General features: G+C 40.8%; 1 protein-coding gene across 4 annotated transcripts in view; it reads right to left on the minus strand.

Moving 5' to 3' along the window:
- The window catches only part of slc9a1a (solute carrier family 9 member A1a), a 33,153-nt gene that overhangs the window by 16,825 nt on the left and 3,067 nt on the right, over window positions 1-13,261 (minus strand). For all 4 annotated transcript variants that reach the window (XM_086077710.1, XM_086077708.1, XM_086077711.1 and 1 more), the window contains exons 2-3: window positions 3,106-3,578; window positions 2,006-2,256 (exon numbers count right to left, since the gene is read on the minus strand). In XM_086077710.1, the coding sequence (XP_085933836.1) occupies window positions 2,006-2,256; window positions 3,106-3,578 (724 nt within the window). The remainder of the gene's footprint in view (window positions 1-2,005; window positions 2,257-3,105; window positions 3,579-13,261) is intronic.

Consider the following 13,261-nt stretch of genomic DNA (forward strand, 5'->3'; position numbering starts at 1 on the left):
GTCCTCTAAAACGCCTCTCTGCAGCTGCTTGCCATCTTTGGAGCCAGGGAGAGGAAGCGGGGGATTTAAAATTGATAACGTGTCCCCCTTTTAAACTGATAAAAACCACTGTGACAAATCCAGGTGCTGCAAAAAGGAAGAGAGGATAAGAACGCCCTTGGAGCTGAGCATCAGGCGTCGGCCGTGACCACCCGGGGGGAGACTGTCAATCATACCTACGCCTGTCTGCCGTCTCACTAAAACCTCCTGCCTTCAACGTATGTGGTTATGCTGCAAGTCAAATAGTCCCTTTTAAATGTAGCCACTCAAAGACGCACGTGTTTCTATTGAAAAGCTTCTTTTTTTTTGGGGGGGGGGGGTTGCTGTCCGGTTGTGTTGCTTAGACGGTTTATTTGAACATATTCATGATTTGCTCCTTTAAAGATGTTAGATGAATTGAACTTATTGATTTTAAATCAGTGGGTAAATTTGAGGCTGAACAGGTGTGTTAATAATCTGTCACCACTTAATATAATAGGTTAAAAAAAACTGCTATATACTACAATTAAACACTATAGTATTTATTTTTTAATTTTACCAAAAATGTGTGAATCCTCATTGAACCATGAAGGGAAAAGCTACACTAAATAGATTGATGAAATGGTTAGCAATTTTGTTAATACTTAAATAACATTTATTGTGTTTTTTTCCCTTTTCTGACATTGTTTGGATCAATAACTCATTTACTCCCCAAAACGTATACATACGTTCTATTTTAAACATTACCACGGTTAACAGAAGGAAGCCTATAAATCACATGTCAGTCACTCCACAATTTGCAACACACAAGGATCTTCTAAGTTGAGCAGGGGGCATTAAAAAAATAATTTTTTTGTTTTTTTTCCTGGCGGCAGGTCCAGTTGGGCGCATGACATCAACCCCGTCCAGTACACGGATACGACGAGGGATGTCCCTGAAACAGCCGGACTATTTCACAGACACAAGAGAGCACACTTGGGGCAGAAAGTAATGCGCTGCAAACTTTGTGAAGTAACTCACAAAGGAAAAAGAAGAACACCAATGACGTGAGCGTTGCTCCATACGCAATATTAAAGGGGAAATACTGTATGTTAAATCAGGGCTGGGTTTAAAAAAAATCGAATTTTAAAGACTGTTTTTTTTTTTTTTTTTTTACTTAGTATTCTTGAAATTCCTGTTTACATGAATTGAAAAGTATTTTCTTACATTTATGAAAGACCTGATTTATTGCACTTTTAGACAACTCAAATCTTTTTAATTTAGATTTACAATTATTGGATTGGAATTATGAAAATATTTTCAAATTCACTTTGGAATGTAATATTTGTGGGGTTTTTATAATTTTTTTACCATGTCCTTGACATTTAACTTATTGACTGGCAGCCATTTTCACTGAAGCAACCCCCTTCGCTCCCGGCTCTTTTACTGGATTTTGACAGATTTTGCAAGGTGCACAGAATATTGTGTTCTACTGCTATAAAAACATGGGACCTACAAAAGAAAGATTAGAGTCTCTTCTTTCATCAGGAAAACAAGTATATTTGTATATGTTTAGCATTAGAATACAGTTAAGATTTATCATTATTCAAATTCCTGGTGAAACCACTGTCAAAAAGAGCTTGTTGCAACATGGCCCTGGCTGATCTCTTATACTCTGCTGCCACCTGTTGGCCGTTGTTGTAATAACTATCATTGCTTTAAGCCACCTCTTCACGTCAGAAGCTGTATCAAAGCCTTCTGTAGTCTATAGCATTTTTTTTAACAGGGAAAAAAATTATAAATACATTTTTGGGTTTGAATGAGTTAAGAAGAATTGATGTTCCATAATTAATCGATACCCGATTGAAGTGAAGTGAATCAAATCGGGAAAAATCGAAATCCAATCGAACTGAACTCTTGTGAATCTAAATCGAATCGATTGAGGAAACCAGAATCGATACCCAGCCCTATGTTAAACTGAGTTTATTTTAGCAGACGGCAAACTTACGCCATGATGCCAGACAAGTGGAACATCTCGGCCGACAGGTAGGCCATGTAGCTGTACAGGAAGACAAAGAGCGGCTCGATGACGCGCGTGTGCGAGGTGAAGCGTGAGGTGAACGCCGCCAGGATGCCGTAGATGGCGCCCACCAGGATGCCGCCCAACGCCACCACGAAGAAGGAGATGATGCCCAGCACGCCGTCTAACACCGTCACCGAGCCCACGCCCGAGTACTCCTCGAAAAGATGGTACAGCACCTACAAGACAAGAATGAAAAATAGAGAGTTGCCTCTCTTTAAGGGCTGTACAATTAATCGAAATTGATTCACAATATCAATTATTACGCTCCACAATTACAAAATCGGCATAATCGTGATTATTAATACTAATTTTGAGTTGTTAAAATTTTAATATTTGCACCTATTTTGTTTGAACTCATTTGCTCCCAAAAATGTATAAAAACGTTTTAAATGTTTTTTTATGCTATACAGAAGGTTTTGATGCAGCCTCTGAAATACAGAGAACAGTTGAAGCAATGGTAGTTATTACAAAAATGGCCAGCAGGTGGTAGCAGAGTAGACGAGATCAACCAGGGCCATGTTGCAAAAAAAGCTCTTTTCCCAGTGTTTCAGATTTGTGAATAATGTTGAAACTTTGTTATATTCTAATGTTAATTGCTGCAAAACGGAAACAGATACAAATATACTTTTTGCAAGAAGAGACTCTAATCTTTCTTTTGGTGGGTTCCAAGTGTTTATATCAATGGAACATGGTATTCTGGGCATTGCAAAATCAGGCATTCTTTTCAGTTCAGAGGCTCCATCAAAACCTTCTGTATGCTCCAGCATTAAAAAAAAAAAAACGTTTACAAAAACATATAAATAAATTTTTGGGACCATGGTAATATTTAAAATAGAACGTATTAATAAATTTTTGGGAGCAAATGAGTTAATATCACTCTTTACTTTTGTTTGCCTGTATTTTGTAATGTGTGAGAGCAAGGCAAGAGACGAATTGCGGTAGTCTATCACCGTGGTAGTCTGGTCGAAAAATGCCTTTTGAAGGTTAGAAATACAAAGAAGCCTTCATCAATTGAACGGACTCACCACCGTGACGGCGTCGTTGAGCAACGACTCGCCAAAGACCAGGATGTGCAGCAGCTCGTTAATATGAATCTCCTCAAAGACCGCCAGCACGGCCACGGGGTCCACAGCCGAAATGATGGAGCCGAAGAGCAAGCAGGGCAGCAGCTCCAACGAGTGCAGGTCCGACGGGTTGTTGGGCTGGATCTGGCATACGGCGTACAGCAGCCCGCCGATGAAGAAGGCGTTCCACAGCGTGCCCACCACGGCGAACATTAGGATGGTGCCCAGGTTCTCCATGAAGGGGCGGATGGGCAAAAAGTAGCCAGCGTCCAGAATGATGGGCGGCAGCAGGCAGAAAAAGAACAAGTTGGTGTCCAGCACCGGCGGCACCTTCTGGCCGGCCAGTTTGATAAGCCCGCCCACCAAAAGGCCCACCAGGATCAGCAGGCAGCTTTCGGGCACAATCCCGGGCAGGCGGGGGATGAGGTGAAAACCTGAGAAGATTGGGCGGGGAAAAAAAAAAAAGAGTGGTGTTAGTGTATTCAGTAGTGATAAACAAAAAAATTTCGAAATCAAATTTCACATCTAAGAAAAATCACCTAAGACATTTAAGCAGTCTTATGTCTTTCTATCAGTGCGATTTCAAAACAACCAAATTGTGAAATCATTGCTTGCAGTGCGAGGTAAACATTTTGTGCCCGCCTTCAAAGTTTTACATGTCCTGCTCGTCAAGCTGACGGTTGTCAAGAGGAAATGAAGCGTGTGACACATTTTGACGCTAATTTCTTGGTGAAAACTGATTCCAAAATGTTCCATTGACAAACCTGACAAAGCGTTGCGGCAGCTAGATGATTTCAGATTTCTACAACCAAGTGAAGTAAAGGTAAATATCCAAATGCAAATGTTTCACTCATTTCAGACAAATCCTAATTTTGACTGAGTTCCAATTAATTAAAACCACCTTTCATCTGGTGGCTGTCAGGCTCATATTTCACATCTCATATGGCACCGCCGTCGCCATTGCAAATCCTTTTATAATTAATGACATTTTAGTTTTCACGCGTCTTTTTTGGGCGGCGGGACTGGGGGCAAGAATAGATTCAAGCCACAGTTTAGCAGCAACGTCTAAATCAAGTTAATAACACTCCACTGAAACTGGAGCTTCTATTTGCATTGTTTTAATAGCTGGTCCCGCCCTCATCTTTAACTAGCTGCAGGTCGTTTTACTTGACGGTTGCATTGTTTGTGCAAGCAAACAAGCAAGTGATTCACGTCACATGGATTGAACCCAATTCCTGCTGAGCTTGTCTCGCCACTTTGTAGCCTTGGCTTTCCCTAACTTTACCTATTTTCGCAACATCGTAACAGGCCAATACCTTATTCTTAACTCATTCACTCCCAACCATTTTCACTGAAGCAACCCCCTTTGCTCCTGGCGTGTTTACTGGATTTTGACTGATTTTGCAAGGCCCAAATTGTAATATACTGTTGCTATAAAAACATGGAACCTACCAAAGGAAAGATTAGAGTCTCTTCTTTCATCAGGAAAAAAAAAAGTATATTTCTATCTGTTTCCGTTTTGCAGCAATTAGCATGAGAATATAGCTAAGTTTCATCATTATTCACAAACCTGTTGAAAACACTGGGAAAAAGAGCTTGCTTCATCATGGCCCTGTCTGATCTCTTTTACTCTGCTGCCACCTGCTGGCAGTTTTTTGTAATAACTACCATTGCTTTAAGCAACCTCTTCAGGGTCAGAGGCTGCATCAAAGCCTTCTTTATGCTGGAGCATAAAAAAACATTACAAAAAAACATAAATAAGTTTTTGGGACCATGGAAGATTTAAAATAGAAAGTTTTTATAAGTTTTTGGGAGCAAATTGGTTAAAAGTATTCATGGGGGATATCGATGCCTGACACCGATACTTAAGGCAAAAGAAAAATCTGACATTGATTAAGACCTCCGTGTAGTAGTTGATGCCAGGAAGAAAGGTCTTTAATCACATTTTTTTTTGTCATTGTGTTAAATTAAATTTTATATATCAAAAGTGCTGAATGAGGTATCAGTACTCTTTATCAGTGAGTATTCAAATGTTCAAAATTGCCTTTATTAAAATTATTATACAGCAGCTGTAATTCACTTTATATTCTAAAGTTTGAGTTGCAAGGGATGTAAATAAATGTGTTTGATATTGACATTCTGAAGACCTGAACTCCCTTAGCTCAATGTTACAATCACACCACGCAATGAGGCAGCAGGACAACTGGAGCCAATGCAAGAGGCGGAAGAAGGACTTCAAAGAGACAACGACGTCAGTCCTATGGTGAGAAGTCTTTTCTCGGTTATATTTACTGTACATAAGCGCAGCACAGTGCCAGCTGACATTAAACGCAACTCATCCCGGACACGCAAACACGCATACAGAAACATGAGCCAGGTAAGAATACATGCTCACATGAGGGCTCAACAAGCATGCCAGTGATCGAAGCTGTAATGTGCATGCCAGGCCAGTAGTTGGCGATGTCATTCTATCAAAAATGTATTTTAAAAATGTCTTTAAATACGTGGTATGTGACTGATTGCTGTTAACACATTCACTGCCATTGACGGCTATAGACGTCAAAAAATCATTTTAACTATTTCTATTAGTTTCACATTTTTCCACTTTTGTTAACAAGAGTATGAAAACCTAGGAACAAATGTATTGTACATTTAGAACAGATATAAAATTTGTGATTAATCTTGAGTTAAGTCATGTAATTAATTACAATTAAAAAAAATAATCGCCTGATGCCCCTAACAAAAAAAAAAGGAAAGATTATTAAAAATTAGGGGCGTCAGACAATACATTTTTTTAAATTGTAATTAATCGCATGACTTCAATAGTTAACTCACGATGAATCACAAATTTTATATCCGTTCTAAATGTACAACAACAAAAAATTCTAGGTTGTCACACTCCAAAAAATTGGAAACTAATAGAAAAAGTTCAAATGAATTTTTGACGTCTATAGCCGTCAATGGCAGTGAATGAGTTAAAATAGATGGGAGGATTCCATAAAATACATAATGAGACCAAAACGGCAAGACAAAAAGCAAACACAAACAAAAGGTCCAGGAGTGATAAACAAAATAAAGCAAATTTACTAACTACCAGACAATGAACTACATGAAATCTTTATAAACAGTAAGTCTTGCTCCAGGAAGCCAAAGTGTTATGACGTCCTTAAACAACTATTATTTCTATACACACGCGAGATACGCCCTTGAATTAGGATTCCCAGATTTTTCTTCCACTTCTGCATACTTTCTCAATGACTGAAGCACGACGGCAAAATCAGGCATATGCGTCGGGGAGTAGTTTAAAAATGTGTCCAATGTCCTGAAGATCCCTATTGGGATTGTTCATGCCTCGGCTCGTGCTAGTTTTAGACAAGGAGTACATACTGTAGCATCAATGGCCGCATTACAAGCGCACTTAGCAGTACAGTGAGCTCAAGCACGGCATGAGGAATGGGTTTATGGGAATACAAGACGTCTGATGTCGGGGGAGGGAGCTGTATATATATTCACATCTCATAGACAACGCTATTACTGTTTGAGCGTGTGAGCCCAACAATTCAAAGTCTGTGGGGGGAAACGCACAACTGGAATTTCCGACACGGACGTATCAGCGGCCGAGGATTGTCTTTTCATAGAACTTACAAAGCGAGCGCCGCCAACTCAGCAGAGCTGCACTGAAAGACGGCCTTTGATAAGAGGAACCATATGTGTTTTCCTATGAAATCTGATGAGAGGGATGGGGATTACCCATCTGATCCCTAATGCTATCATAAGCATGCCTGTCTATTCTTAAGGTACGTCAATGGCCTGTAGTGGAGGCTAAACAGCATTCAGCTACAAATAACTAAATGTCAGCTTCCATCAGGAACTGGCTCATTACCATAAAGGTGACTGGTCGTCACGGCAACCGCCAAAACCCTTTCAGCACTCTGGTATCAATCCATCAGTAACCATCTGAGAAGTAGTAAGCCTCCTCACTTGGCTAAAGAAGCAATTGAGCATGGTGTGAACCACTTGCTCGCCACATCATACTTGAGGGACTACTATCTTGTGAGCCAGGATTTCCTTTCAGAGTAAACAGCACCGTGCTGCTAGTAAATAAACGGGCTTCCTGGGGCAAGTTTTGTGTCATGGGAGAAAGTTCAACTCAACAAATACATCCCCGTGCTGCGAGTCACAGCAGGTTGTCAAATTGGGGCACAAAGGTTGGATTTTGGACTGCATGGTTCAAGTCACAGTATATTCCGATATCTTGTTCCTAAGTGGCACAATTTGCATTATTTGCCAAAACACTGCAGTATAGATGAAAAGACGCTACAGTATATTCTTTGCCTTTCCTCTGATACGGGTGAATTCACCGACAGGTGACGTGAAAATGTTGGCTGTTCATCAGCTCGCGTTAGCGGATACCTTCGCAGATGGGTGAACTTGTGTTTTGGTTACAACTAACTGAAGATCAGTCTTGCAGTTGTCAGGAGACCAGAGGAAGAATCAAAGAAAAGAAGGATGAAACAATGTGAAATCCTGCATTAGAAGAGAAAAAAAAAAATGAAGATAATCAGTCTTGCGGCAAGTGACTATGCTATCGGGCCAGCCTCATTATCAATCAAATATTTCGACATGCATGAAGCAACACTGCTAGTTTGCTTCGCAGACCCACCTCGTGTTGATTTCAATGAGGCGTCCGTGTTGCCAATGCCAAGACACATAATTGGCGAATAATTCATGTCAAGCTCTGACCATTATTTTAGTATGGTAAATTTGATGCTTCAATTCATTAAACGATTCCACCTCTAACCTAGTACATGTGATATTTTGCAGTAAATGAAACTACTGGATTCATTTAAAAAAAAAGAAAACACCAGTGAGCAAATTAAAATCAATTGTGGGCACTTAATCAGTATTAAGAACCTTCAGTGTTTGTGTAATTACCACCAAGTCTTTATCTTTAACCATCGGTCGATTGCCCGGGCTTTTTAGCATTTATATCGACTAAGAACCTTGCTTGTTGCATTTGAAACAAGGTGCTATCTAATCTAGCAAGGAAACAAAAGGCCTGCAAAAGGAGCAAATTTGGGCTTAGGGGAAAGTTGTGCTCTACATTTGTGAGCCAAGAGAAAAAGATCAAGAATGTTGTGACGACACAGTTAGTGATTGTACATTGTACACACAAGTCAACGCTGCTACACACAATCAAGTGTATTGATAGAAACTAAAAACTGCACGTTTCAATACAAATTGTTACTCACAGAGGAAGTGAGTCCTAGGAAGGGCCTTTTCGACTTAGCTCAGTTAAGTAAATTGGAACGACACACCTGCCAGGAAAATGTCAACTGCTCCCTCACCAGTGGGGGGGAGGGGGAGAGAAATCTTTGTGCACGTTTCTGATGGCTCATTGCACAAACAGTGGCAAACCTTCTTTTTATCTAATAATACTCGCTATAAATATTTGCTATTTTTACAATAATGTTCTTGTGATAGCCATTCGGCCCGCATTTCAACAGCAGCGATAAGCCTCAGCGTGTTCTGTTGCTGACTTTGAAATTCTTGCACCGTGATCTTGGAAGAAGAAGACAAGGAGGCGCACGGTGCCTGATGGGAAGGCGTTCCCCTCTGAGTGGCATTAAGCATAATGAACTGGCGCAAAGTTATTTTGGCATGGCCGACGTCAAAGCCCTGACTCATGATGCAAAAAATAGGCCTCTCAATGGAGTGGCATTGAAAGCTCACTTGCAACAATCAAAATAAAGGTGGTGGGCACGCGTATTTGGAAGTCGTTATGCGAATGTGACGGAAATTACCCTCAATGAACAAGCAGTAGTATTTTGAGTCATGCATTTCGAATGGTAATGACGTACACTTCACACCTCTGCCAAAAGTTGTTGCGTGAGCAAAACCTAATGATATCAGCTCTTCTTTTCCTTTTCATTTTTGAATCTGCAACTGCATGGCGACCATTCCAGGGGGTCCTCTCATCTAAAGTCATCTCGGATGAATGGATGGATGGACTCTACTACTAAACACAAATATGTCTTTGGATGAGTATAACAGCCCACCAACTAGCCCAAGCAGAAGACACACACTAATACTGATAACTAAAATGTCGATATAATACTTCAGCAAAACAAGAGCACAACAATGAAGTTCATAATGCAAACAATTAAATGATTCGCAGTAGAATCCTTGAGGACAAAACCAAAAAGTAGTCCCCACTGGATGTAGACATTTATTAACGACACCGCTTCCAGCAGTAGCGCTATCAGTGCTGGAATGGAGAATTAAACATTAATAACCCATTTTGGAATTCATGGCTGCGCGATTTGGACAGGACACACACAAAAAAACAAAACATTTGGGAACTTTTCGTAAATCCCTTTCGGCTGAAGCTGGGGGCTGACAGATGACAACATTGTTGCATCTCCACTGCACGACTCCCAACGTCAGCCTTAACTTGACATGGGCGAAAGAGCACGACACAAACAGGAGATTAGATAAGTGGAAAGCGGGCGGCGGGGGGCACGCCGTGTACAACAACACACGTATAAAGGAACGGTCTCAAGTGTCTCTTGGCAGGCTACGCAAGTGCAGCGCATCGGTGGTCACATTCCCCAACTTCCGTCGTCATTTCTCGCTGCTTCTTGCTCATAGCCGCTGATGTGTCCTTGGCCCTCGCACCCTCCTGGGAGCTTTGAAGCAGCGAGCCAAAGGGTAACGGGCTCATCCATTCAGCAATGCACTGCATAGAAGGTCAGGAACCGTGTCTGGTTGCCAGGTGACTAATTGCACACTACTTGCAGCTGAATTGACTCGTAAGCGCCAACAGACGCAGACTCTCGAACAATGAACACGTTTCCTGGCTTCAACATCCGGAAAGTGCCTTTGAACGTTGCAAGACCATGTTTCAAAGAGTAGCCTTGAACATGGCCCGGCCGTGTAGCTAAGAGTAGCACTAAATGTCAAAGACAGACTATGAATATGGACGACCAAAGACAGAGTGTCAAAATGTCGCTGTGAACATGATCGAGCATGTGTCAAAGAGTAGCTCTGCACATGGCAGACCGTGTCAAAAAAGTAGCTGACCGTGTCAAAGAGTAGTTCTGAGCATGTCTGACTTGGTATCAAAGACGAGCTCTGAACACGAGCGGCCATATTTCAAAGAGTAGCACTGAACATGGGCGACTGTGTCAAAGAGTTAGCACTGAACGTCGAAGAAATAGCTCTATCGAACCAAAGACCGTGAACGCGGTCAACCGTGTGTCAAGTAACATTCGGGATCGCTAACCGCGTTTCAAACAGTAGCTCTTAAACAAGACTATTGTGTCCAAGTGTAGTTCTGAACACAACTGACAGTGACCAACCATGTAAAAAAAAAAAAAAGAGTTCTCAAAAACACTGACTGTTTAAAAAGGTAGCTCTGAACATGACTGACTGATATTTTTTAGGGGATAAGTCATGGGTTGATGGACGCTCCTCAAGTTGCAAAATACTAGCGATGCTTTTAATTATTAATGACTGACAGCTGGTATAGACCCCCTGATACAAGATTAAGCACTTGGAATAAAACTGCAGCTACAGACTTTTGAGGTCGGAGCATTCAATTCTAAATATACAATTTAACGAGATAGATTAGCCAACTTGGAAATGACGTTCAGACAATAAGCGGTCTGTCAAACTTAAAGATAAAATGTCTTTTATCTCAAATCTAAGTAGCACATCTAAGTTGACTCGGACGCCGCGTTGCCAAAGGCGAGGTTCCAAATGGTTAACCTAGAATCTTTCAAATTTACGTTAAAGAGATAAGGACGCTACAACATAAAGTAGAGTCTTGATGACTCATTTAACTTCGGACCCAACCACAACAGTCGTAATCATTTAACTTAATGACAACTGCCTGGTCTACACGTTCTCTCACCAAACATTATCAGTCTTTGAGCTATGTTTATGCGTGTGCCCTCTCGTAATTGCTTTGTTTTCTTGTCCTTTTTATTGTTCGACCAAATGAATCACCATTTTTAGGGCTTTTGCATGCGCCACATTGAACTGTTGTACAATTCAGCTTGAGAAAACAGTTAGCAACATGAAATGTTGTTAATCTACCCCAAAAAAAATATTAAAGCGACAGAAAGTCTGCCACTTTAGTTTGAAGCATGAAGTATGAAAAAATTGAGTTTTTGTCATTGCTTGTGGGAAGTTTGATGGCATGCCATAAAACTACTGGCACGGTGTGTGTGAGGGCCCATTCATCACTGCTAGTTTGGTATTCTTCCATTTATTTTTAAACACGTTCGTTCATACCGCCACAGTGTAGCATATTCAAAAGGAAAAAGAACAAAGGGTGTGATTTTTTGTTTTTCTGGGATTGTCCAAACACGTACGAGTTAGAAAATAAACGTATTTTTGAAATGCAAGCGGATCCGACGACATCATGGCGGAAAATCAATAATGTTGCAATGATGGTATGGTTTATTGGTTTATTGTTATCCTTGTTTGTACAGACCCTAAGGGGGGTATATTTGACTAGGAACTTGAGATTTTGTATGAGATCTGCATTATACTGAACAGTTTTCTTTTTTGAGCCTTTTTTTTTTTTATCTCTGTGATAGCATCTCAGCATTGAACATGCAATTTCTAGCAAGGATTAGTACAAAAGGGCAAAGACTTCACAGAATCATAACACTATTGAAATCAATTGCATTCGGAAGAGGCAAATGAGTGTTTTTTCACATGCTTCTCAATGAATGTTACCTGTAATCCGGTGGACGTTTGATGTCACGATAAGGCATCCTTACTCGGATTATTATATGGCCTGGCGATAAGACGTTACTTATTGAATGTCTACGTTTATTTACATCCCCAAACAAACAGAGAAGGAGGTCATTTAGATAATGCACTGGTAGCAATTATTTATGATGAAAGCTAAACAGACTGGCGAAAAACTCAACAACAACAAGAATTTGGGTCATTTATTCTCCAAAGTTATTATTCGGCATTTTAGGTAGCCACAACTGTAATTTATTGAGCCTGCACTACTGCAGCAAACGGAGTTAAGGTTGAGATAAGGGATTGTGATCTGCTCATGTGCACAGACAGGTTGCCGGGGAGATAAATGGGCCTGCGGATGGCACATCCACGGCGTGCACGATATGAGGGGTCCATCAGGCGCCGACACGGGGACCAGGCCGAGCGGTGAAGCAGCCACATCCAATTACTCGCATCCTATTTTCCAGCCGTGCCGGGTTAATTGGAGGCTGACGGCCAGCAGTCAGTCAGTCAGTCTACGGTAACCCTGGTGACTCTTCCTGCGTCTACCATTTTGTCTTTAACAATATGTCTCGTCTTGATTGGTGATCATCCAAGTCCGATAAAGGGCATCGGGGGTGCTAATGGTTAATTCAGGATTGGGGATGAAACTGTTTACATGAATGCATCTACTGTATCATAAAGTGCGATAACCTTTCAAACGGTTAGCATTTTCTTTTGTTAACAGCGTCTATAAGAGTAAACGGATCGACGTCACATGGTTTGTTGCGACGCATTTAATCAGTCTAATTGTCTCAGGTTTCTTTTTTTTTTTGACAAGAAAAGACAAAGAAAAAAAACAAATGAGAAGAAACTAATTGCTTTAAAGCAACACTACAGAACTTTCAGTTTGTTAATTATGGTGCCGCCATATGGACGAAAGCGGTAATGTTATGCCTGAAGGAAGACCACATTTCCCATGAGGACAAGCGCAACGCGTCGTTTTCGAGCTCACATCAGCGAGTGAAAGCCGTTCCAATGTTGATCCTTGAGACTGTCCTTTCATCCGGGTAGCTTCCTTTTTTCTTTTTTCTTTTTCTCCTCAGACAAAACTTTTATGCTGTTTAGCAGCTTCTGCCAAGGAAAGCAGTAATCATGCGTCAACATTCAAATTGACTTCCATCTTTGTAACGAATCCTTCAACGACATCGATACCTGCGATCATTTTGGTCACAATATCGCAACATAATTTTTCATCTCTATTGATGATAACAGAAAGGCCAGGCTCACTTTACTTTGTGGCAAATTCTACTGCTCCAGAGGTGACACTACCGGTATTTATTGTTATTATTACTGTTGTGATGATTAGCCAAAC

The sequence above is a fragment of the Leptonotus elevatus genome, chromosome 6 (genome assembly GCF_054856555.1).
Source record: "Leptonotus elevatus isolate MCC_2025b chromosome 6, RoL_Lele_1.0, whole genome shotgun sequence".
In the NCBI taxonomy this organism is placed as follows: domain Eukaryota; kingdom Metazoa; phylum Chordata; class Actinopteri; order Syngnathiformes; family Syngnathidae; genus Leptonotus; species Leptonotus elevatus.